Below are 27,238 nucleotides of genomic sequence, written 5' to 3'. Positions count from 1 at the left end.
AGCATGAAATTACCATAATAAGCCGTATATTGCCGAAAAGCGCATGTTGTCTACTGTTAGGGGCAATTTGAATGGTTTTGATAGTGCAAACGGTTGAAGAGTTACGGTAAAATGAATACAGCTTGCTGATATGTGTTGGCGACGACACAGCCGGTTCTAAAGGGTTAAAGAAGCTATTTTATGACGTGATAGTATGTCCCAAAGTTGTATACTCTTCTGCTACACACTCAAAAGTACATACTTTTAGGGTGCAGTATAAGTAGGCGAATTGAGACGCAGCAATGGTTTATGCAGATCTTCTTCTTCACTTGTTTTTTGATGCAGACAGGGACGGATTATGGTGATGATGTGCCCTGGGCACGGATGTGTCAAAGGCCCCCTTCACCAATTTTTTGGACAACAGTGTTGCGCCTGTATGCACAGGTGCCGCAATAGGGCAGGCAAGCAAGGCATTTTAAGGGGGCTCCCGAGGGCTGATCATTTAAACAATCAGAAATGTTAATATAAAGACGCAGCAACATCTCTGCATCCCCCTTAGTGGGGCCCCTCTCTCGTTACGCTCGTTATGCTTTTACCTTTTTCAAACTGGTGCAGCGCTTACTCGCGGTAGCTAGAAAATGCATGATTTGATTTAAACATGAAAAGGACTTATCCGTCTGGCATGGCAGCTCGCTCTAACTTTAACCTAGATAAATGCATATCCAAAGTGTTTGTGCGGAGTGTGCAGCGCGCACTGCATGGCAGGCGTCGGCGCGAACACGTGCATTTTCCTATCAACAGTGGAAACAACTTGAAATACTCAATCTTGCCTAGTCATATACAGAAAAGAATAATGCATCAGTCGCAAGTAACTACTTTTATTTTTGTAAACTCACAATAACAAGAAACGTTGTGCTTTTGTAAAATAAAATAAAACAAACAGGGCGCGCTTTCATGGTCTCCGTGGCGTGAACTGGAGCGCGTCTCAAAAAAGAACTGAAACACAGTGTATAGCCTCACAGACATGATGAATATTTCTATATAAAGCTTGAAATGTCCACTTTTAAACGAAAAAATTCTAATCGAAAGCAAATACCGGCTGATTAGGCTGATATGATATGAAAGGTGCATTTCTCTCTAAAGGCGCATCCACTTTTCAGCGGAGATATAGATATGTTTGCAGCCGACACTGATTTAGAAATATATATTTTTTATTATTAAACAATAAAAATGGCTAGTTTTTTTTGTTTTGTTTTTTTGACATATTATCATTAGCCTGCTTTTGCCGGTGCTTTGCGGCAAGATTTATGCATGAAATTAATATTAACGTGAGATTAGTCGACTAATTGCTTAAATGAATGACTAGGCTACTAGTCGACTAGAAAAATCTTTAGTCAATGGCAATTCTAATCAATGCATTTAGGCTAGTTGACATTTAATTAGTAATTCTAGTATCCAGGTCTTTACGTTCAATTAGTTGAGTTAACAATTAGTTAATGAACTAAAATAATAAAACAAAGATTAAATTAAGATGCTATATAGCATTGCTTGTTCCACCACAAAAGACACTTTTTAAGGTGACAATCCGTTACACATTTGAAGATTTACTGTATCTTGATTATTGTTGTATTGTATTTTATCTTCTGTTATAAAGATGAAGATTGACATTTCGTTAAAAAAATAAGCCCATAGGTTTTAAACTCATTTTTGTTTTGGTTTTTGAGTAACCGTCTTCTACGCGTGACTTTTATATTACGCAATGCTTTTCACTCGCCTCTAGATGTCCCTCTCAACAGCGCAGCAACACATTAAAATTATTTCTTTGATTTATTTACTAGTTAATACTTTGCAACTGCAAAAAATAAATAAAAAAAATCACATTATTCCTCAATATTTAACACAATTTTACTGAAAATAAAATTAAAATTAAAATAATTATTTGAAAAGAATAGACACAGTAAATTTGACAGGGCCCCCTGCTGGCCCAGTGCCCTGGGCAAGTGCCCAGTAGGCCCGTGCGTTAATCCGTGCCTGGATGCAGAGATTCTGTACTGTATCAGAAGATATGTAGTAGCGCTCCTGCCGTATAACAGTGAAAACAGGGATTGCTGGAAAAACTCAATCAATGGCGGGGAAAGAGTTAACTGGCATATTGTGATATTAACGCTACATAAATCAATAAGCGATATTGTAGTATTTCTAATCAGCAGGCACTTAGTAGAATACCTCAAAAAGTTATATGAGTTAATGTAGTGAATTTCACCTGTAATATGATAAACAGAGTTGAAGCCAATCCCAAATCTCCCAACTTTTGTTGGGTCATCCTGCTTGATGCTTCTGCCAACTCTCTGGATTCCCTCCCAGTCTTCCTCTGTGAAGACTGCATCATTGAAGGCATAGAGAGCTGGTCCTGCCATCAAAGATGCAAACAGATGATCAAACACATAAAGAGTAGTCTTTTGCCTATAAAAAAGTTTTTCAGTATTGTTAAAGACTGCTCCTAATGAATCATGTCTCCCATACTGTACTGTATGTGATATATGCAGCAAAGATTTTGACCTGGACTTAGATATCTGAGATACAAACAGTTTGAGATACAACTGATGACTGGTGCTTTTCAAAAGAGGAAAACAGATGTCAGTTATTATTGCCAAAGTGTGTTTAATTTATTATTTTGGTTGCCCCAAAGTAGCTAAAGCTGGGGACACAACGAGCTGAAACATTCGAAGATTGAACTCAACACAAATAAAGACTGTTTCAATCGACTGGAGCAGATTTTAGTCTTTGACAGTCAGAGAAGAACAGAAACTTAACGGCTGAGTCAGTCACTACACAACACTTAACGATTAGTGGTCTGCCGAACTCAACTGTCCGAGATTATGTACCGAAACAAACATGGACGTCAACAGACAGCCGCCGCTACTTATATGCAGTGGAATTTGTGCAGAAAAAAACTGTCATGTTGGTGATTTTTTTTTTTATCTGTTAGACTATTTAAATGAAATACATATTCATAAACTAGTGCAGTTATATAGCCTACATAAGCTGCTTATTCAGAATTTTTACAGAATGCAGTTTCACTTTTTTATTTTGCAGAAAACAATGAATATCCTAAAAATAATTAACTTGCACTGTTAACTTACAGAATAAAATAACAAAAGAAACATCAAAAACGTACTCGGTTACTAACATAACCTCGGTTCCCTGACAGTAGGGAACGAGTATTGCGTAGCAAATACGCAATGGGGAAACTCCTTTCCTCGAGAAATATTGAAGCCTATATTTAAAACGCAGTGCAGCTGCACAGCAGACACAGCAGAGCATCTAGCTCACCTATTGGCTGTGCTGCGGCAACTGCGCACCCTATGGCGAAGCACTTCTGATGCGCGAACCAATCAGGTGATCATGCGCCAGAGCGTGTCAGAGCCCGCCAGAATGGGTGGGGCTTATGTCTATAAAAGCCCATTATTTCATCATAATATCAGGTTAAATCGACTGAAGCGACAAACTCTGACTGATTGCAATAGTGCGGCAGGCTACCCAGACAGCAACATAGTGTCGGCCCAGATCCGGCCCACATCTGGTACACTTGGATTCCACACGGTCCAGAACTGGGCCGGATCTGGGCCGATACTATTTTGCTGTCTGGGTACGCAATACTCGTTCCCTACTTTCAGGGAACCGAGGTTACTTTAGTAACAGAGTACGTTCCCTTTCGAGAACGGTCACTTCGTATTGCGCAGCAAATACGCAGTGGGGACGCAATGTAACACGCCGCACTATTAGCAACTGGCTCCATCCTACTGGAGCCTAGGGAAGCAACCCGAGGCTCACAGAAACAAGCCATGATAAAAAAACAACAACATAAGGGACAGGATAATTCCTGTCTGGTCTCATAATTAAGGGGGACTGGAGCACCTGAACCAGGCTCGCTCTTTAACATATAGTCCTAGGACAACTTGTGCTTATGGACAGTAAATATGTTAGACTGATAAGACCGGACACCGTCGGGTCTAATTATCATATTGAGAGGACTCGAGCCTGCAGGCAAGGAACCTCCATGTTATAAAATCTAACAAATGTGGACTGTGAGGACCAGCCGGCTGCCGCACGTCTTGAATCGGTACCCCACTAGACCAGGCCCATGAAGAGGCCATGCCTCTTGTAGAGTGGGCTCTAGCGCCTATGGGACAAGCCTGGCCCACCGAGGCGTATGCTAGAGAGATGGCGTCCACTATCCATCTAGTTAGTGCTAGCTAGCTATCCAAGGACTGTGGAGAGGTCCCAAGCCGGTATAGAAGGGGGCCTGGGAGGATTCATCCTCCTGGCTCCTTTGAGGAAACAAACGACGAGGTTGTTTCTCCCCAGTGAACGGCCAGCCACAGGAGCATGATAGGCTGCTATGGCTGCCACATATACTTTGAGCGTGGATGGGAAGCGACCCGCATCCAAGAGCTCTTGCAGGAAGGAGAGTACCACTGATACCTTGCATGACTGGGGTTCGAGGTCCCTAGCTGTGCACCAGCTTTTGAACACTGACCACTTCAGAGCATAGAGGTCCCTCCTCACTCACGCAGGCAAACGGGATGATCTGGCACCCTCGCCCCGACTTATGGGCCCTCCATGAAAAGGTCTTGAATACTATCACTGAGCCTAGAGCACTGAGGAGGTCCCTCCTCACTGGCACAGGGTAGGGGACTCTGTCCATCATCTGCGCCAGCTCTGGATACCACACCTGGGTTTTCCAGAGGGGGGCTACTAGGAGGACTGAGTATCCGCTCTCCCTGATCCGTTTGATGACCTGAGGGATCATTGAGACGGGAGGGAACGCATGTAGAGGGTGTCTGGGCCAGGGATGGGCCAGAGCGTCCCTGTTCTTCGAAAAGAACATTGCGCAATGAGTGTTGCTTTCCGAGGCAAAGAGGTCGACCTCTGCCTCGCCGAAAACACTCCATATCAGAAGAATCGTCTGTGGGTTGAGAGACCACTCGCCTGGGGGAGTGTTGTCTCGAGATAGCATGTCCGCACCCAAATTTTGGATGCCTGGGACATGAGCAGTTCTCAGAGAGCGCAGGTTGGCTTGTGCCCAAAGGAGGAGATTTCTGGCCATGACATACAGGTTGCCTGATCTGAAACCGCCCTGGCGATTTATGTAGGACACCACTGACATATTGTCCATGCGGACCAAGACGTGGTGTCCTCTGATGTCTGGCAGAAACGCTTTCAGGGCTAGGCAAACTGCTCTCATTCCCAGGCAGTTGATATGTAAGCTCTTCTCCGGGCTCAACCAGAGGCAGGAGACAGGCTTGCCCTCGAGCAGCGCCCCCCAACCTTAGTTGGAGGCGTCTGTGAAAACCACCTTCCTCCTGGAGGCCACACCCATGGTACCAACTGGTACCAGTTTTGGGCTTTTTTCAGGGAACCAGAGCTCTTATGCAGCTGTGGTTCACCGCAACGTGCAGGCGTCCTGACCGGCACGCATGGGCTGGCACACGACGCTTCAGCCAGTGCTGAAGGGGACGCATATGCAGTAATCCTAGATGGAGTACTGACGATGCCACGGCCATGAGACCGAGAAGCCTCTGAAGGAGGCTACCCTGCATGCACCTACCCTGAAGGAGGCTATCAGGCGGGGGCGGGGGGCTAATACTATCGCCCCTTTTGCTAGCAGATTTTGAACCTAGGTAAGAAGCACGTGAGTCACGTTGCTTCTCAACGAAGTCTCGACGACCACCTGAAATCGCGGGGGTCTGCAAGCGAATTGGAGTGAGTATCCTCGCTTTATAGTGTTCATAACTCAGTTCGACACATCGGGGATGGGGGCCAGGCCTCGGCCCTTGTGGCTAGGGTTTGAATTATAATTGGGGTTGAGCCGCCTAGCATAGGGGGACCTAATACCCGTGTGTTGTGTTTTGTGCACATATTCAGGCCCTGGCCCGGCTGGACAGAGATAGAGTGACAACTGGGGAGGGGCCGCTAGTGAAGGGGGGCCGAATACCCGGGGTTGTGTGTTTGAAACATACTCTTTGTGTGCTTTATTTGGGTCGCTGTAAAAACAGCATTTGTTTGTAGGGGAGCATGCAGTGCAACGGGCCCATTGACTACAGTAGAAAAATCTTCAGCCGCCTGAGCTAAACGGGGAGCTGGGAGACTTAGATGAGCTCTTTTCGAGGGTGGTCCGGCTGGAGCGAGACTCAGACCCTCTCTCTTTCCTCCTGCTGCTAGGAGGTCTTTGGTGGCTCAGGGTCCAACACAATGCTGGGTCGGGGGCCCTGGCACCGTGGCAGCTTGTAGTGCTTAGCTGGTCGCGAGCGACGATGGGTATCAGCTGCAGGGCAGGGCTGAGAAACCCGAGGAGCTAGTTTCGCTGGCTGAGAAGGCGGCGTGCTCTTGGGGCGGCTCGAAGCAGAACTGGAGCGTTTGGGCAAGAAGTGTCGCACAGCTTGGGACGACTTCTGCGCTTCATTTCTCGAGGAAAGGAGTTTCCCCACTGCGTATTAGCTACACAATATGAATTGACCGTTCTCGAAAGGGAACAAGATGTGTTTGACAAAATTACAAAAATATGCATGAATGATGTTTGACAGGAAATGCATCTCCACAGCGTTGTCACCGGCGTCAGTCACAAAATAAACATGTTTAGAAACCTAAAAGAACCTTTGTGAGGACAACTGGCAACATCAGGGGCCTATACCATGAAGCTGGTTCAGGTGGATAGCCAGGTATGTTTCAGTTTAGTTTTTGCCAACCCTGGGTTTTAGGCACCATGAAAGTGGTTTGGCTTTTAGCCGTGTTCATCGCCATAGTAACTTACGCTCCATGGCTAACCTGGTCCGGGACAGGTGATGTTCCAGGTAAGAGGTTGCAAACCAAACTTGGACCAATCAGCTATGAGCAAAGTGACACATGTCTGATGCGATAAAGTCACTCCACCTGTTTCTACTCCAAATTAAAGGTCACTACATAGCAAATGATTTTTAAAGACAAAATCGTCTGGCTTTTACTAATGCTTATTTAGAATAATAATTTTGTATGATTTAGATATTTTAATAATTATTAATCGATCACACATGTAAAATTTTAGTTGATCAATTATTATTACGCACAGTTTAAAGGAATACATATATAAAAGGTAATATAAATATGCTTTAGAATCAATAGATAAAGCTATAAAATGACTACATGTGAGCTTAAATGTTCAATTCTCTCTATAGCCTACCTCTATCAACTGTATAAACTAACTTCACGCTTACTTGCACTGATATAGCAAGACTTTTTTGTTGTTGTCGTGTTTCATATTTTCTTCTTGCTGTGTAAATTTGTTTAAATTCTTAATATTTTTCAATCTCGTAATATTCTGCAGAAGAGAGAAGTGAATCGCGCTGCTTCTCTCGCAATAAATGAATCTCAGTTTCACTCTTTCTCAGCATATGATTGGCTGTTCACTACTTATGTCACACTTAAACTCCTAAACTCAGGATCAAAGCCTGAGTTGACAGGGAAAGTTGATGATCAGCATCATGGTACCAACAAAGCCTGGTTGGATTGGTTTGGTTTTATCAACTCAAAACTAATCCTGTAACCCTGAGTTTGTTCAACTACCATCATGGTACAGGCCCCTGGTTCTTAAATTCTAAGATTAGAATCTTCAGACAACGACTGAGCACAAATAGAACCGACTCGGTGCGTTTGAGCTGATCAGCCGTCACGACCAAATTACACTCATAATCAGCCTGACAGTCGTGTAGTGTGTTCCCGGCTTACGCTTGAAAGACAATCTTTTTTAAATAATAATAATAATTTGTAAAATACATGCACATATCAGAATACATACTATATATAGAAACAAATATTGATCTCTGAAATAAGATTAATTGAAAAAATAAAACTCCTTCCCCATTTAAAAAACAGAAGGTAAGCAGCAAAACTCCTGAACTCTTCATGTGACATATGAATGAGGACAAATGCAAAACCCTAGACTGTAATATCCTTTGTTACGGGCTCTACAGTAATTTTATAAAGTTTAAGTCTAGTGTGATTTAAATCTGCTGTCAGTGTTAATGACACAAATACCTTGATACTTTCCGAGCTCTTCAGTCCACAGGCTCTGAGTCTCATAATGCCTCTCATCATGAATAAACACCACACGTGAAGCTCCTGCATCATCTGCATTCTGGATCAGCTCCTGGTACGTTACAGGATTAATATTAAACACAGATACAATGAGATATTTAAGATACCATTTAATAATGATGCAAAAGTATTCATGTTTAAACCTTTTTTAGCCTACCTTCAATATTTGTCCTCCATCTGGGTACCTTCTCAAAATTTCTTTCAAGTAATCAATGAATGGTGGAGATGTCGCACCAAATTTATTTCTGCATTAAACAATGTAAAGTTAATCACAAACTGCACAAAGCACATACAGAGCAAAATCAAGGTTCATTGTGTAATAGACTAAGAACAAAATTAGCTGAACTAATGCTAGAGTTTGCTTATTGGCTAATATTTTTTTTTTTCATTTTTTTTTTTCATAAATGTGCTTTATGTGATAACTCTCAATATAATTTACTAACATGCCACTCCATTATGGGCTTAAGCATAAAACATGCAGTGAATAAAACCACATACTTCTTTTTCTTCTTTTGCCTTGATGCTGAACTCATTATCCTTCTTTACATTCTCCTGTGTGGTAAAAAAAAGAAAAAAAAAGAATATATATATATATTTTTTTTTTTTTATTAATTTAGATTGAACTAAATGCTTATTTTCTGCTTTCTTTTCTTTCTTGAATTTCCTAATAGTGCACTCATTTCTGTTTTCTAAAAAAGTAGATTATACATGCATGTCAACTATAAACCATCAAATGAATGTCTATTTATTTAATGAATTTGAGTATAATTACTGAAGGTTAAAGGTTGCCCATTTTACCTGAATCCCACAGGCCCACTTTATCTAACACATTCAGCCAAAGTGGCTAACAAACATCATAAAATTTGGTTCTAGTTGTTGGAATTTAGTGATATAGTTAGATCTATGGCTGTGATTCTGTCTCCACCTCTCTCTCTCTCTCTCTCTCTCTCTCTCTCTCTCTCTCTCTCTCTCATCAATGGAGCTTGACTGTCCATCTACACCCTAAGCTCCACCCCTTAGATCCACAGAGCTCCACCCATTTGGCTCTGCCCCACTCACATACACACATTATTCAAATCATATGTTAGATCTCCTCGTTTTGAACAACTTTGCCTCAAGAACCACTGGTGTCTTTTTTATTTTATTTTATTTATTTATTTTATTTTAGATGTGGAAGTATTCATGTTTAAACCTTTTTTAGCCTACCTTCAATATTTGTCCTCCATCTGGGTACCTTCTCAAAATTTCTTTCAAGTAATCAATGAATGGTTGATGCCAATGAATGGTTTAAAAAAATACTAACTTTAGTGAACTAGTCTTCAGTACAAATCTTTTTAGAACTTTATAATGCATGTAAACATGCAAACACATGATAGTGCGATAGGTGGCGCTTTAACAGTTTTATAGTTTAAAAACGTTAATCTCTGATTTAGTGCTTATAGACTTCGCATCACTGATCTTCTGACATAATTCACACATCACCGACACGCATGCATATTTTACACGTCCCCTTTAAGGAGGAGTTAATGGGAGTTCGATTTTTCTGATGCATTTGGTTTAATAAAAAAACACAATTGTTGTTCTCACACTGCAATCCTGCCTCCGTGTACTTTTAATAGCGCTTGAACCCCTATGTGCAGCTTTGTTATATTTAATATTTTCCTTTTTTAAAGATGCTTTATAAAGAAATGTTTTCCAGAAGTAAAACTTAGAACAATTGTAGACTATAAAACATCTGTTATGTGAAATAGCTTAGTGCAAAATAAACTAAATTATTTTTATGATACATGCTATATAACAAAAAATGTATGTTATATTGTTAAGTTAAATTACATTGGTATTATATTTTATAAGTAACTTTAAAAACTTCTAAATTTCTACATACGGCTATCTCCTACCTTCAGTGGTCCCGATGCAGAGTGAACAGCGATCAGAATGAGTCTGATAATAAACCGCTCAGCGCGAGCAGATTCTCTAGGTTTCTGATAGAGTCTGATAAAGCCACCCATTGATTCTCTAGGTTTCTGTTCACTAGAAAGATCTTGTTTAGCGGAAACGAAACTTACACTCCTCCTTCACTCATTGTTCAAATCCATGAGTTGTCAAATAAACCAGTTTTCACTCAAAATAGCTCCGTTTTTAACTAAACCAGACACTTAAAGTAACTGCTGCAAACCAAAAACAGAAATAGGCCTAGTTAAGAGCTTAAACTGTTACGTACGTCACCATGGTACTGAGTTGTTAAAGTGTGTGCTTTTTAGGGGACACACTTTAACATTTAGGCTATCTTAAAGTTTTAGTTCACCTAAAAATGAAAATTCTTTTATCATTTACTCATCCTCATGAGTAAAAAAAAAAAAAAAAAAAAATATATATATATATATATATATATATAACACAAAACAAATTGATTTAAAAAAATAAATTCTGCTGCTCAATTTTACAGATGGGCCTAAAACAAATCATGGGCTTAACTCGAGCACCCACGGAAATGGCCACGCACCCATGTTCGTACCCACCATTGAGGTCCCCGAGGTCCAGACACACTAGGCACACCCTAAGAAAAATGTGGCTTGTCACTGCTCCCCTAGTGTCTGATTGCAGAAGAAATATGTTTTTCATTGAACATTGATGCAGATTTTGATACTACAAACAGATTTTGTGTGAAAATAAATCATAAAAGTGTTTTGTTTAAAAATCTTAGAAATGTATGAGGCGATGAGGGGATCTTCTACCCCACAGACACACGGGGTAAAACTAGCATTGATACCTTAGCTAAAACAATGTTTTTAATAATGTCTCAGTTAATACTTGTTCAAAACAATCACTGTTGCAAAGTTTGCACAATTTTCAGTTTATTTTGACAAAATAATATTTTTTTTTGTTCAATAAATAAACTGTCATTAAAATGTTTATTTTAAAAATACAGAAACAAAATTATTTAAAAAAGTAAAGATTCTTAAAAGCATTGAATGAGATCCCATAATAATTCAATAAAGCTTTACAGTAGTAACAAATAAATAATATTTTATTATAAATATATTTTTTAAATAGTTTCATCTTAAATATGGTGATTATCTCTAAGGTAGACACCCAACTGTGACGATATGCAGACTCAGAGAGAACAGATGTAAGTGAACAACGAGTTTATTTAAACAACACTGAGCAATGCAGGCCGGTGAATATAGAGGATGGCAATGCCATGGAGACCGGTGACCTAGGATGAATATGAACGTCTATTTCTGTCTTTCATAGAGCCAGTGAAGCAGACGGGAAGGATGGGCAGAAATATGGATAGCACACACCTCAATTGCCGGTGACAGGTGAGATCCACGGTGATATGGGATGTACACAGAGGCAGGGAGAGGAGGGAAAGGAACGCTGGAGAGAGGAGAGGAGAGGAGAGGAGAGGAGAGAACAGACAAAGACTGAGGCTGATGTGTGTGCTTATGTAGTGCATTGACTGGTGCGCTGATGGGTGGCAGGTGCAGGTGATCAGCTTCAAGGATCAGACACATTTTTCGGGGGTCCGAAAACCAGTCAGTGTCTGGTGTGACCACCATTTGCCTCACACAGTGCAACACATCTCCTTACATAGAGTTGATCAGATTGTTGGTCCACTCCTCTTCAATGGCTGCGTGAAGTTGCTGGATATTGGCAGGATCTGGAACACGCTGTCGTATACGCTGATCCAGAGCATCCCAAACATGCTCAATGGGTGACGTGTCCGGTGAGTATGCAGGCCATGCAAGAACTGGGATGTTTTCAGCTTCCAGGAATTGTGTACAGATCCTTGCAACATGGGGCTGTGCATTATCATGCTGCAACATGAGATGATGGTCGTGGATGAATGGCACAATGGGCCTCAGGATCTCGTAACCTACGCCTGCCCATACCATAACCCCACCATGGGCCACTCGATCCACAACGCTGACATCAGCAAACCGCTCACCCACACGACGCCATACACGCTGTCTGCCATCTGCCCTGTACAGTGAAAACCGGGATTCATCCGTGAAGAGAACACCTCTACAAAGTGCCAGACGCCATCGAATGTGAGCATTTGCCCACTCAAGTCGGTCGAGACTCCGATGAGGACGACAAGCATGCAGATGAGCTTCCCTGAGACGGTTTCTGACAGTTTGTGCAGAAATTCTTTGGTTATGCAAACCGATTGTTGCAGCAGCTGTCCGGGTGGCTGGTCTCAGACGATCTTGGAGGTGAAGATGCTGGATGTGGAGGTCCTGGGCTGGTGTGGTTACACGTCCTCTGCAGTTGTGAGGCCGGTTGGATGTACTGCCAAATTCTCTGAAACGCCTTTGGAGACGGCTTATGGTTTATGATTACCAGCTTATGATACCAAGTAATAAGTAAAGAAATATTATGACTTTTTAAAGGAGTAAAAAGCAACTTATTACACTTCCTGAGTAACCTGCCCAACACTGCCCAGGTGAAAAGGAAATATATTTAAATTGCACTTTTTTGGACATAAATTATACTATACTAAGTGCGTATTAAATGTATTATTTTGAAACTAATTCAGGTATATTAAGTGTATTTCAAGATATGCTTAAAATTTTTTTAAGCTATTTGCAATATATTTTAATATATTAAATTGTGCTAAAATGGAACCACTTCAAGTACATTTAGTGCATTTAAGCGTATTTCTTTACAGTTCATTTAACATATACTTTCATATGTCTTAAACTACAGTTAGAATTTATTTGAAGCTTCATTTTAACTTAATTCAAGAACATTTCAATAGTATTTCAGCTCATTAGAAATGTATTAGCATTACACTAATGGTTTATTATAAAGCTGTTTTATTCAGTATTCAAAATGGTATATTAAAAGTGCAAAAATAATTAAATATAATTGATGAAGGAACCGTATGTAAGATTGTGGCCAAAACTGGTACTGCAATCACTTTCAAATGACTGTAGAGCGGTGTATCCCCTCCCCCTCCCCCCCCTGACTCGAGGTTGCCAGATAGGCTGGCATTTTTTATCCGACACGTTTGTAGCTGCAGCTGTGGTAACTAGAGCAGAGCTGGCAACCCAGATGCCGAATCACTACTGACTTCGTGATTGGTAGATAGGTGGAGGGTGGAGCATCAGGCCAAAACACAACATGACAACATCAACATCAGTTGAGGGCTGCAACTTCACTTTTAAATGACAATATCCTGGCCGGACTACTGTTGTCAGTGATATAAGTATTTGAAATGAACATGATTTCTTAATGTCTAGTGACATATCAGGGCCATTTTATGATAAACTGAAATACATTTCTTACATACAGCTCCTTTAAGACAAACACTTTGAAATCAAGAAAACTTTAATATACTATCTTGTTGTGTACATTGCAAAATAAATACATAGGAGTACATTAAGCAGCATATATAATCTCTTGAACAAAATACATTATAATAAAGATCAGTGAAATGCCATGGCAGAGCTATATTTATATATTTTTTGTAGAACATTTCAGTTATACCTGTATTACTGAAAAGTACACTATGAATCTTTGGCTGAGTTGTTTACTTACTTTTTAATTAGTCTTCCCATTAAAGGCATCATTGTCTTCATTCAGGCCGATTCGAGAACGCGCATGAAAACAAGAGGCAAGATTTATCGCATGAACCAATCATACCCAATCATAACCGATCATATCCAATCAACGTGCAATGGAGGCATAGCCTCCTCTCCTGTGACTTTCCCCCATTCATTATCAATTACCCCCCCATAAACCACCGCACGCTTCACCGCCGCCTGTGGTGAAAATCCAGTTTTTAATGTTGTTTATGTGTCTATGTGGTGTTTTTAATATGCTTTAAGTCAAACCATGTGCAAATTCATAAGTCGACACCATTGCTGAGTATCAAAAAAACGGTCTGAACTCGCTGGTGTTTCTGACATCATAAACTACCTTGTAACCAATCAGATCAATGTGTGATCATCAATGAGTGGATCTCTGAGCTGCTGTGAGTGAGTGGAGGCGGGGCTCATAGAACCGCGCATACTAAATGAGGCAAGGGTGTCGAGTTACATTCAAGCTATTTTAAGGCATGAAGATTTTTTTTTCAAGGAAACAAATTTTAAATATGTAATTTAGGTGATAAAAGATGAGTTTTAAGGGATACAATTATTGACTACAGGAGGATTTTAAGTCAATGGAGCTCTGAGAAGGCAAGAGAGAAGACTCCCTCTGTAACTTCACCTGCGGTTGTCACTGTTGGACACTGTTACTTTATTAAAAACGAGTGACTTTTGGGCCCTATCATACACCCGGCACAATGCAGCCCCAGGCGCGACACAAGTGTTTTTTTTTGCTAGTTTCAGCCCAACGCAGTTATCATTTTCACGTCCTGCACCACGTTGTTTAAATAGCAAATGCATTTGCGCCCATCTGTTCACCCATGGGCTGCTGGTCTGAAAACGAGGTGTGTTCAGACGCATTGTTGGTGTGTTGCTATTTTGAGGAAACTGAAATAGACTGTGCCATTGACCAACTGAAACCTGGTCTAAAGTCAATGGCGCGGTCTTTTTTTTGTTATTTAAAGAGCGTGTTAGTAATAATGTGCACCTATAGGCAGGTCCACAAACAAACAAACTAGCCAAATATTGAAAATAAAAGGATTACAATGTAAGAGATTATTATTGTGTACATAAATAAATGGTGGAATCCAGCTTGTCCCGTAGATGGTCTATTTGCACGCTTTAACCTCGCGCACGAGCAGATCTGTTTCCTAGCCAGAGAAGCATTCAGTTTTTCCGCTTGCAAATTCCGCCATGTAAATAGCATCCGACATGGCGCGAGCGCAACTTGCTTTTAAAAGGAATGGGAGATGAGTCTATGGTTGGTTTATTTCACGTTACACCCAAAACACACCCATTACTCATTAAGAGAATAGGGACAACCCTTTTAGATCATGTGCCGGGTGCGCCGACCATTTTTCCTGTCGTAAACTAGCAAAAGTGGATTTGGATACTTGCGCCGTGCATTTTAGACCATGGGCTTAGATTGTTAAAATAGGGCCCTTACATTCCTTATTAAAATGTTTGATTCATGTGTGAGCTTTTAGACATGCAGGATAGAAATCAGGGTAATAACAGTGAATAGATGAAGAGTCTTATTCAGGTAACTGTATGGCCATTCATGACTAGTTAATCTTGTATTCCTGCAGAAGGTAACATTTCAGTCTCCTACATATTACTGATTCAAAATAAAAAAAATAAAAAATGTTTCCCTTACTTCGTTAAACATAACAGATGGGACCGGTATTTCAGGAAAAACTGACCACTGCAGATGAGGGCTTTTGATTTTTCTTTTCATTACTGTGTTAAAGAGTGATAATTGCTTGTATTTTCAGACGCACTGTACACTGCGTTGGCCAGCACTGTATAGACCACTTCTAACAATGCCAGCTTTCTTTTATTGCGCTCACTACGTAAACGATAGGCGATATGCCTGCTGTAATTATGTACAGAATTTGTTTAATAAGTTATTACTAAGACACCAGAAACATATGAATACGCTTGGCATGGTTTTTGCAGTGGCATGGAGGAAACCAGATGCTGCTCAAATCGAAGTTTCATTTCTTGATCAAACAGTAAGGAGAACAACATGAGTCACTATTCATGTAATATTATATATTGCAATAGACTCAAGAAATGGTTTTGCTGCAAAGATTGTAAAGCACATACAGCATCTGTATCGCAGGAGGATTGTGTGACTGGTAATGTTCATTTTATTTGTTTTTAATGTTTTTAATGTAATTTTATTTGCAGTTCTGTCATTTAGTGAATATTTAGTTTGACACAGCTTTTGACTTTTGTTAATATTTCTTTATAAAAACCATGCTTTTAAATGATTTACATTGAAATTTTATTCAAATGTCAATTATATTGCACATTTTGCAGACATGTTTATCTAAAGTAACTTACATTGCATTCAAGATATACATTAATTTGAATGCTTTCCTTGGGAATCAAACCCATAACATCGGCATTACTCTACTGTTTGCTTCAAGAATGCCCAGTATACAATAATATAAATGCTAAATATAACAGTAAGCAAGAAGAGAAGCAGACTTAGAATTATCAAAACATGATTACAAAGAGTTAAGAACTTTTGAGTGTGTATGGTAGCAGTACTAAACAGATTAAAAAAAGAATATCAGCATTGTTACTTGAAAAGATCCTCATGATCGTCTCAGTGGAACATAGTCTGTAATTTCAAGCTACTTCAAGAAATGTATTCCTCTATTTTTTCTAAAAGCTTTGTTGCAATATCCAGTGCACTTCTAGCATTACCGAAGCTGAACTGCTTGTTTGGAATGTGAGGAAGTGGGTGATAGTTCGGATACTGAGTTTTTTTGCCATCAGCACCAAGTTCAGTCAGTTGCCTCACAGTGTTTGGTAATGAAGTCAACTGTGGGCTGTAATGGGACACCTGCTGAGCAAGGCTAGTTATTGAGCAGTTGTTGGGATGCTCTCCACTTTTCCTGTACATTGCTGCTATCAGGGCTTTTTCCACAGCCTGATGCACCTTAAACAGACACCACTCTGAGCAATCTCCTCCAGTGTCATTGTGAGCTGCGCTGATGTCACATTGAGCCTGTTCATACCAGCGCTTTGCCTCTTCTGTGTTTGGCCTTGGTGTTTCTCTGTGGTATGACCAAAAGTTATAGTGTCTTCTAGAGTAGTTCTGATAGAACCTCTCGCGTCCCCTCCTGTGGCTTCGTGCCTCTGTGTTCCACGTGTCATAGAAATGTTGAAAGTCTCTACAGGTTGAGGATGTGCTATGTACAGTTTTCCCTTGTTGTAGTTCCTCAATTCTGTTTTGCAGGTATTTGAAAGCCTCATGGGCTAGTTCTTCGTTGCCTGGATTCTTGTCTGGATGCCACTGGAGGTAGAGACGTTTAAGGGCTTTTTGTTTGTCCTCATTTGACATATTCCAGATTTCATTTAAGCTTCTGTCAATTTCTCTTTTGATCTCTTCAAATGTCCCCAGAAAGACTCTTTTGGGTGGAGGCCTGGATGTCAAAAGACGTTCTATATCTGTGCAAGTGGACCCTGTTGACACAGTTGCCTTCTTTTCTCGTTTAAATTGGTAAAGGTCAAGAGAGCTTACTTCAATGAAGTCATCACTGCCAACTTGTATTTTATATCTTGCAGGACATTGTCTCAATTGTCCCAGTGAATTATCTAGTCGGTTGATAATAATGGCATAGAAATATTCACCAGATCCGTCCTTGCTGAAGCCAACATACTCTCCACTTTCAAAGTTGTTGAGGAAGTTCATATCAAGGCAGTCATGCCATTCTTCAGGTATGAGACATCCAGGTTTTGGTAAAGCACTGTGTCCTTCCTCGTGGCCACTGTTATGAATGCCATGATTTGCCAATTTTTTCTCAACATCCTCCATGTTATCACACAGAAGAAGATGCCCAAGGACTAGAAGGCTTGCGGTGGTCAGACAGTTCTTTAAAAGAGCATTGATTTCTGTAGTAAGACACACATTAACTTCATTGACTACTTTAGGGACCATGTCATCGTTGTGTTTCAAGAAGAAACTGCATCCATCTTTCTTTCTTTTTACATAAACATCTGTTTCAGCCTTACTACCTTCAAGTGGCTCATGGTTTAACAGAAGTTCAGTCTGAAGAGTTTTGCAACAGATAATTTGAATCTTAGAAAAGATTTCTTCACACTTTCTTGCAGCTTCAGACTGTGAAACCCCACCTTTGCTGTCTTCTCTGATGAGACAGACTAGACCATGAAGAAATGCAGCAGAAGACAAGTGTTTTTCAAACCAGCCCCTAAATTCACATCCCCCTTCATCACAATATTGGAAACTTGTTCCTTCCACATTTTCAGAAACTACATCCGAGAGAAATTTGGGGCGAACTTGCTGGGGAAGGAACTGCAACAATGTTTGATGTTCATAGTGATCATTTCCAAGATGACAGTGGTTTAATTTTTCCAGCAGTTTCAGCTTGGCTTCCAATGGACCCTCAAGTCTTGCAGGCTGGAAGACTGTGTCGTTGAAAAACAAAGTGATGGATTCATAGAGTCTTCCATCTGTTGATGGAAGATAAAGTGGGTTGTTTCGGAAACAGGTTTTGTTCTGTTCCTCTTTCAGCAGGCAAAACAGCTGTTGTACAACACGCTTCACAGCTTTCTGCTGATTTGCCTGAAGGCTTTCTTTGTCAGAGCTATCAGAATAGATTTCTTGAAGAACAGTGATATATTGATTGATGGTGGGCCTCTCCTTTACACCAATCTTCCTGAAGAAGTCTTCAAATTTCATATACTTTGATGGAATGCGGTACAAATAAGGCCTAAACTCAAGAGCATCATGTAGCACAAGTGCTGTCTGCTTTGACTTCACAAGTTTTGTCCCGTTTTCCACCAAGATAATGGGGAGGTCTGAGAACAGAGAGGCATCAAAATTTATTGACTGAAGGTATGCGTATGATTTGCTAAATACTGCGTTTCTTGTTTCCAACAATGTGTTAGTGTCACACTGAGACCTACAGATGTTTTTCAGATTAGCAGCTATTTGTCCAAGGGGTGGAGTCTCCAAGGCTCCGACATCCTTCATTTTCTTTATGAGATGTGAAGAGCAGAGTTCTGAAGGTAGGATTGGCATAGATGTCCATATCAGATAATGGTGATCAGTGTCTCTGTCAATCAATGATCCACTGATTGCAACAACCTCCCTCTCTTGAGCAAAGGCCTTGTGATAATCACAAAGTTTTTGCTGAATTTTCACTGGAAAGATGAATTTAATGTTAGCAACTCTGTTCAGTAATTTAGAGTTTTTGTCAATACTATTTGACAAAACAGTCCTAAACAGGAGATTTGATCTTTCCTCAAGAACATCCAGAGGACTGTTGCCTCTAGTTTCAGTTTCAATTTGTTTTGCAAACTGAATGATTTCCTCATCAGACACTTCATGTTTCAATCCAAGGTCATTTAAGAGACGATGTGCTTTAGTTTGTTTACCTTGGAAATTGTCCCAAAACTTTTCTGGCACAAATCTCTCTTTTGGAAGCATTACCCTGTAAAAGGATACACTGTCATCATAGAAGTATGAAGCCACCTGAAGAGAGCCATGGATGTCTCGAATAAATCTGACGTCTCTCAATGCAGAGACAATCCTGGGGTCCACTGATCTAAATTTCACTAACAATCGCATTAAATCAAGAAGCTTGGCCTCTTTCATCATGTGCACAGAAGGAAGAATAAACTGTACACAGAACTCCAGATCATCTAGAATCCGAATGCTTAGAATTTCTGACAATTCTAAGTTTATCCAGATGTGCTTGAGGAAAATACAGTCACATTCATCGACATGGTACAAGTTGGGAAAATCATTCTGATGTTTAGAATTTAGAATGAATATCATTCTGTGTAAGTCAATCCTTTCTCGTTTTCCAGTTATTGACTCAAACAGGGGCAAAGACTTGAGCATACCCACATGTCCACTCTTCTTTTTGGAATCTCTGATCCCATTCTGTAAGAAGCGTTGAAGATCTACACATTCATCTTTTGAGAGTTCCTCAAACTGGGAATGAGGTACATGATAAACCTGCCCCAAAACAGCACTGATGTCTCCTGTTTGCAGGAGCTCTGGATTCATATACTTTAAAAGTAAGTCTTTGAAATCAATGAAAAAGCTGATGTTTAATTTCATGAACCCCAGTTTTATGAGAATGGAAGCGATTTTTTCATCTGGCTTCAGAATCACTTTTGATATGTTTCCCAATATTTGTAAGAAATGTGTATTATTTTGACTGGGGCAAATGACTGGTAAAATAGGACTTTCATCAAAGTGCTTTTTTATCTCACTGTAGACATTCATCTTTTCATTTTGGTAGAATTTCTCTTGATCCTCAAAGAAGCTCCATAAAGTTTTCAGCCATTTGACCGTCTCTGTCTGCGCTTTGTACAGCTGACACCTTTGATCAGGTAATGACTGACTGAGCAGCTGCTCAAGTTCCGATTTCAAATATTCTGCTGCCATGGCAATTGTTAAGCCCTTAATAAACTTTCCCTTGAGTAAAATTTGAATGTGTTTTCCAATAACAGCAATATCTGCAAACTTTTCCTGGTTTCCTTGAAAAAGACTGCTAAATCTTGAAATCAGCTTTGGGCATTGAGAGTCAAAGACTCTTAACATCTGATCTTCTGTGAGAAGAAGAGGCAGTTCATTAAGGACATAAACATTTTTCTCATTGGCATTTGTCAAGCAGAAGCTCAAAAGTTGTGAACATCTTGTTTTGTTTTTGATCAAGGTCTGGTTGATGGGCAAAGGCAAACTACTAGTTGTCTGAGAAGGATCATTCAACGATCTTTGCTTCAAGAAGTCCATCACTGTTGAAGCGCTGACTTTTGTCACATTCACACCAGCTGATTTGAAATTCTCTTTTATTTCATTCATTTTCCAGGTGTTTGGCACTAATTTCATCCCGATGTCATCTAAAATTTGGAAAATTCCTTCATGGTCATCAGTTGAAAAATATGGACATTCTGCCGAATGTGGTTTAGATGGACTGCACCAGGTAACTGTGTATTTTTGTATTTTTGATGACTCAACAGAAACAGCGTGTACAGTGGGTATGACAGGAAGATCACGTTGGCTGATTGATCTATAGACCTCATGGATCATCTCATACCAGACTTTGTCTACTTTCTGTGAAATGCTTGGAAAGTAATTAAGGCAAGACGTCTCTAGCTGTGACTTGAGGAATACAAGAGCTGTAGGTGTATCCTTCTTTATGAATGAACACAGACATAACAGGAGATCTGCATAGAGAGGTGAAATTATGTTTACTTTTAGTGAATGGTTCCACTCTGTCTTCAGACTATCACCATCCTCTTTCCACAAGCCCCTTCTAGAAGAATCTACTTCAAAATTTGCATTCACATGAACTGGTAAACCAGTTTGTCCAGGTAAAGGTAAAGAACAAAATGTTCTGCCAGTAAATGTGTGGTTAAATGAGCTTTTACAACATGCAGCCAGAGCAGCTTGAGGAACTTGTAAATGTTCTTGCTTGGTTTTTCTCTCATGGATTTGTTTTGAGAAACCAAAGCACTCTGCAATGACCCACTGACTTTGTTCATTTTCAGATGAGATTTTCATGGTGTAGATGGTTTTGCAGGGTTCTGCTGTTCCTGACATCAGTGATTCTCGAACATGGCTGTTGAAGTTTTTCTTGCTTACCATGCTCATCTCTGTGTATGTCTTTTCAACTCCGAAAAGACATTTTGTTTGTGTTCCATCTTCACTTATTTCCAAGAACTGTATTTTTGTGACGTGTTTCAAGAAGAGAATTAGTCCTTCAGGATCTTCAATAAAGGCAGAGTAAAGTTCATTCATGTCACGGTCTGTGACTGTGTGTCTAGATATTTCAGATTTTTCTGCCATTTCCTCCGTCCTGAGAGGGAGCCTGAACATGGTTCCAGAATTGAGAGGAAACATTTCTGGAAGAAAGGTATGATAAACATCCTCAAAAGACTTTTTAAATTCATCTTCCATTGAATACATGCAGCCTGGGGACTGTTTTGTTACATTTTCCACGTATTTTAGATTTGGATCAAAAATGCAGAGCAATTTGTCCCCGGTCAGTAAAGATGGACAGTCTGTCAGATGATACACAGAATTGAAGCCAAGTCCATATTTTCCAGTTCTCCCTAAAGTGCCATGTTTTCCTCCTTTCCCCAGCTGCTGAATCCCCTGCAGATCATCATCAGAAAATGTTCTGTTGTTGTACACACAAAGAGCCGGGCCTTGAACCAGTTCCCATTCCTTTCCAAATATCTTTTCACTCTTATGTTTTCTTTTGTCCCACACAAAGTGTATTTCTGTTGCCTCTGCATCATCAGCATTTTGAATGAGCTCTTTCAGAATATCCTTTTTAGATGGATATGCATCAATTATATTTTTTATTCGGACAGTTAGTTTCTCAGTTTGTCCAAACTCTTTGGCATGAAGGGAAAACCCACGGACCAAATGATTCTTCAAAGTATGGTGTCTTGTTGTCATTACACCAAAATGACGGGCCACAGGCCGAGGTATCAGATCATGGACTAGCTTGACACCAGCTGAGACAGGCATCCATGGGCTGTCATTAAATCTCAGCTCTTTAGAAGATGTCAACACACCACTCTCATCAGGTATGAGACAGTTCGTAAGCTTTTCATCTTTGATTTTGTATAGCCCATTTATGAGTATTGCAACACACTTATGGAGGTCTGACATGGAAAGAGGATGAGATCCATTTAAAGCCTTGATTTCATCAAGTGCAGCAAGATATTGCTCTTTTGTGAATTGTTTGTTGACACCAAGGTAGTCCCAGAGCCTCTCAAATTTGGAGAAGAAGACTGGAAGCACATAGAGATATGGTTTCTCCTCAAAATGTTCACTTCTGGCCACTGACCTCACATTTACAAAGTGATCCTCAACAAAAATGAATGGAAACAATTTTGCATGACCAATAATAGGATTGGGATCTTTTTGTTCTAACAAGTAATTGTTGAAATATTTATAGCAAGACTGGGCAATCTTGAAGAGAGCCGTCTTTTTAATTGCATTTGATTGTTGGTGTGCTTTTAACAGCTGCTGAAGAACCGTCTCAACTGGTGGATTTGTCAGTACTCTCAATTTATGGAGAACTAGATCATAATTGTGTATTTGAAGGTTTGAATGATCAACTGTGAATTCTGTCATGCTTACTAAATTGTGAAAACTGTCACAGTAAATTTCTTCAGGTTTTTTAAGAACAGTGGCGTTCTTGTTTAGCTGAACTAAAGGAACTAAGGCAGGAAGGAATGGAATTTGAGACAGTGTGTGCCAGTGCAGAGAATTACCATCTTCTTTTATGGAGACTTTTATAAACTCCATGAGACACTGGAGACGTTTATAACATATAGATTGATCCTGTTGCCAAACACTGGATATCTTCCCTGCTCTTTCTATGATTTCCTCTAAAGGGAGGCGGTCACTCAGCATTCCCAAATCTGAAAGTCGTTGAATCCTTTTTGGTGAGAGAAAGTCATTTTCTGTTCCTTTAAGAAAGCGTCCTTCCTTAAGTCCATACAAACAAGCCATTTTACCTGTAGGATTTACAAGTTGCTTGATAAATTTAAGCTTCTTACAACTCTGTGTTGGAATACAAGGGTAACTTTTCAGTAGGTCATCAACAGCAGGATCATTCAAGTCAATGGCAGTCAGCACAAGAGTATTTCTGCTGTGTGTGTCCACAGAACTCAAGTTCTTCAAAACAATGTTGTAAAACTCAGGCCAGTTGATTGTTCTCTGTTTGATCTGTGGCTCAAAGCCACAATCAATGAAACTCTGTCTTACCCATGATGGGAGAGAAACAACACTGGAATATGAAGCTCCCAAGCTCAAGAACACTTTCATTGCAATGTCTCCAACTGTTTGGTTCTCCTCAATTTTTGGATTCAGAAATCTCACCTTGTCTATAGAACACCAATTTTGTCCATTGCTGAAAAGCTCCAGAGATTTGCCATTGGCATTCTGCACAACTGCTGAGTAGAATGACTCAACCATGGGTAAAAATGCTTTGCTTACTGTCTCTGTGTTAGGCCAGAATGTATGGAAGGAATAGTTTTGGATATGGCCATTTTGGGCCATTTTTTTCAGCTCAAGCAGTGTAGTGATGTAAGCAGAGGTTACTGCATCTATCAGTAAAGCTTTGTTCCACTCAGACTTCACTCCTTTTTCCCATAGACCTTTCCTATTTGATGTGACTGCAAAAGTTCCATTGACATGGACTGGAAGACCTGTCTCAATTGAGAGAGGAAGAAAGCAAAAAGCCTGGCCAAAGAGGCTTTCATCAGGAGACCATGCATTAGTTTTTGCCTCTCTATGCAAAGGAACAGCTATACCTCCAATTGGAAATGAAAACACAGGATCTTGTTCATTTCTTCTCTGGAACATTTGCAAAGACTCATGCATCCCAAAACATGAGTACAAAAGCCAGTATTGGGTGAAGGATTTCTCTGAGTGCTCCTGAACTATTTTAACAATGTGTGCTCTCTTGACATCAATCATTTTGGGGCATGTGATGTCATTATTTCTTAAGGTCTTCTCGATCTCTTGGAGAAGTGTGTCATTTGAGACAGGAAATGAATTCAAGACTTCTCTGGATATTTTGAGAGGAGTCTGAATCTGATCATTTTTTGGAGGAGTTAATGCGTTTTCAGCTACAGTTTGAAGGGACATAGATGTAATGCTCTTCAGAAATAGTAGGTGTGTTTGTGAATTGTCAGTCAAATGATTTTTAAAACTCCTAATTCGCTCTTCATTAAATACCTTTGAACTGATCTCTGACTTGTTGGCCTCCTCCTGAGTGCGAAATGGTAATTTAATCAAGGTGCCATTGTAAGCTTTCTTGCTGTTTTGCACTGACAAATCACAATCAAAAATTCCTTCATAAGATTTAAACTGTCCAGGAAACCTTTTGAACAGTCGTTCCTGGAATGGGTCAAGTCTAATTCCTGGGTTTCCTTTGCTGAGTATGTGCTTTTCCAAATGGGTGACATTTGGATCAAGTATGAGAAGGGTTTTCCCACTCAAAATCAAGGGAATATCACTCACATGGTAAACAGAATTAAATCCAAGCCCAAACTTTCCAATCATCTCAACTTTTTTTCCCTTTGATGCTGACCCCAGTTTGACAATGTTTCTCCAGTCTTCTTCTGTAAAAAGCTCGTTGTTGAAGATCCAAAGGCATGGTCCATTGCAGAGAGCCATTCCATGATCAAAGAGAGTTTCGGGGGGGTCTTTGTGTTTTCTGAAGTCAAGGAGGAATTTACATGTGGTTGCCCCAGCATCCTCAGCATTTTGTAGGAGTTCTTTGAAAATGTCACTTTCTTCATCATACTCTTTAAGAATGTTTTTAATTCTTTGAGTAATTGGTTCAGATTGCCCACATTGTTCTATACCAAATGACTCTTGCTCTGCTTGTATGAACTCTGGTTTTAAGATGCGAGTACTTAAGAATGGGACTTTCAACCATCTTGCAGTGATGGGTAAAACTTCTTCATGAATGACATAGAACTCCTCATTGTCTTGTTTCAGGTCATCAAGTCCTTCAGCACTGATGTCACAGAAGACTGTTTTGGACAAAGACTGCAGAGTAAAGTTTTGATTTTGTGCCATGACAGGCACAGGGGTACTGTCCTTTAAAAGCTTCCCATTCTTTCGCATCCAGTCAAGAATGGCAATTGACACTTTAAGTTCTGTCAAGTCTCTATAAGGAGGATACCTGCAGTCAATTCTTTGTTTTATGTCATGGAGTATGTCTTCAATCTCTTCATCGGACAGTGATTTCTTCACACCAAATTTTGATAGCAGGTTTTCATATTGCAAAAACTCTTCAGGCACTTTCTTGATGTAGGGGCTTAGATCCAATTCAGGTGGATAGGCTAAAACTATATCTCCTGGACAGACAAACTCACTTTTATTCCATATCCAGGGGATGCTTTTTGTGTCTATTAAATCTGTGAAATTTCTCATGTTGTCTTGCATGAATTTGTAAATACTGTGCAGCTCGGTTTTAAACTGAAAATCTGAATTTGGGTTGACCATTGATCTCAGTGCAGAGAGGTTCTCCAAGACTTTTTCAGCAGGAGGGGGTTCATAAAGTCCAAGATTTTTGCAGACATGTCCTGTTAGCTCAGAGGTAAGTGGCATTACATATCCAACAATTGAAGAATACTTTGAATCCCTTACTTCAGTCGGCTTATACAGACCTCTCTTAAGATTTCTACAAATTCTTCCATTCAAGAACTTTGGATTTTCACAGGGCACCCACTGCCTTTGCTTCAGCTCTTCTATCTGCGCCTTGGTGAATTTTGAAAGGAAATCATTCTCATTCAGGACTCGAACTAGAGTATGTGCTTTTTTGAATGCCTTATCAGGTGAGTGGACAAAAAGCTTTTCAGTATGATTTATGACTTGGAGTATGTTTTCTGTAGAAATTTCTTTTTGCTCTGTCTTTAGGCCAAGGCTTTTTAAACTTTGAAGCATTTCCTGGTTGTTTGCATAATAATGTGGGGGAAAGAATTCTGCCTCAAAAAGATCCTGAAATGTCCTATTTCTTGGATCAAAAACATCTGAGGCTTGTTTGTGTTCTCCATGAGTTGTCTCAATAAATTTGAGATTTTTAGTTTTCGTGAGCAGCTGCTTACTTTGTGTGAGTAGAATGCTACCATTATTCAATATCCAGATCATTACTGTCTGTTCCTCAGCTTTTTGGAAAGAGGCTGCCTCAATGCAGTCAACCAAATGAACAGCCACCTTAGCGGCATCCAAGAGTTCAATATTCAGAAGAGTCAAAAGTCTGCGATCAGCTTCATTTGCACACTGTACAATAGTCTCAGGCATTGGCAGATCATTTTGAATGGCTGGATTGGTAGTTGAAACAACTGCTTGCTTTGATTGAACTGCAACATATTTCCCAGACATCATTCTGAAGATTGGCAACATGGAAAGGAAGTTCTTTTCAGCATTTGATAAAGAGTCCAAAGAAGAGAGGTACACTTTCAACTCCTCTTTTTCCTGTGATGAAGCAGAGGCAATGCCTTTGATGACCTGATCTCTGTGTGAGTTCACAAAGACTTGTAGAACACTTCTTGGTAAAGCAGGAAGGACATACCTCTCAATGTCATGATGTCTAAGACACCCATCTCTTTTTATGACTGTACACCCCACCATCCTTAACACTTTCTGAACATGATCTGACAAGCTAGATGCTGTGCTACTCTGAAAAATCAAAGTTGTGTTAGTCTGCAACCTTGCTAACAATATAGAATTGCCTGAACTCTGTAGTGGCTCCAGTGGTATTAAAGGAATGTCAATAAAGTCATTTAACTCATTCCATTCAGTGCTAAGAAACTTCCAGAATTCAGACAACCAGCTCTTTGGTGGATGATGATCTTCTGCTATTTTCCATGTCACATAACCTTGGGTCACCTTCCAGTCCATGGGTAAGTGCTTCTTGGTGAGTGCAACAACATGATTTGCATTCAAATTGATTATGTTGTATGTGCCTGAAAAAATAGTGAGACCAAATTTCACAAACATT

The 27,238-nt window shown here is 40.1% G+C and overlaps 2 protein-coding genes across 2 annotated transcripts in view; both read right to left on the bottom strand.

Moving 5' to 3' along the window:
* Positions 1-10,078, bottom strand: part of LOC309503287 (sacsin-like) — a 33,402-nt gene extending 23,324 nt beyond the window's left edge. The window contains 5 exon segments of the mRNA XM_082176012.1: positions 2,243-2,389; positions 8,053-8,164; positions 8,270-8,357; positions 8,611-8,664; positions 9,998-10,078. Of these exon segments, the coding sequence (XP_082032138.1) occupies positions 2,243-2,389; positions 8,053-8,164; positions 8,270-8,357; positions 8,611-8,645 (382 nt within the window). The 5' untranslated portion in view covers positions 8,646-8,664; positions 9,998-10,078.
* A 5,665-nt stretch (positions 10,079-15,743) lies between these two features.
* LOC309503290 (sacsin-like) overlaps positions 15,744-27,238 on the bottom strand; it is a 34,223-nt gene continuing 22,728 nt past the window's right edge. Inside the window, exon 8 of the mRNA XM_082176015.1 lies at positions 15,744-27,203. Within this exon, the coding sequence (XP_082032141.1) occupies positions 16,360-27,203 (10,844 nt within the window). The 3' untranslated portion in view covers positions 15,744-16,359. The remainder of the gene's footprint in view (positions 27,204-27,238) is intronic.

This window comes from Leuciscus leuciscus (genome assembly GCF_965113295.1).
Source record: "Leuciscus leuciscus genome assembly, chromosome: 7".
Classification (NCBI taxonomy): Eukaryota; Metazoa; Chordata; class Actinopteri; order Cypriniformes; family Leuciscidae; genus Leuciscus; species Leuciscus leuciscus.
This window is presented reverse-complemented; position numbering and strand designations above follow the sequence as displayed.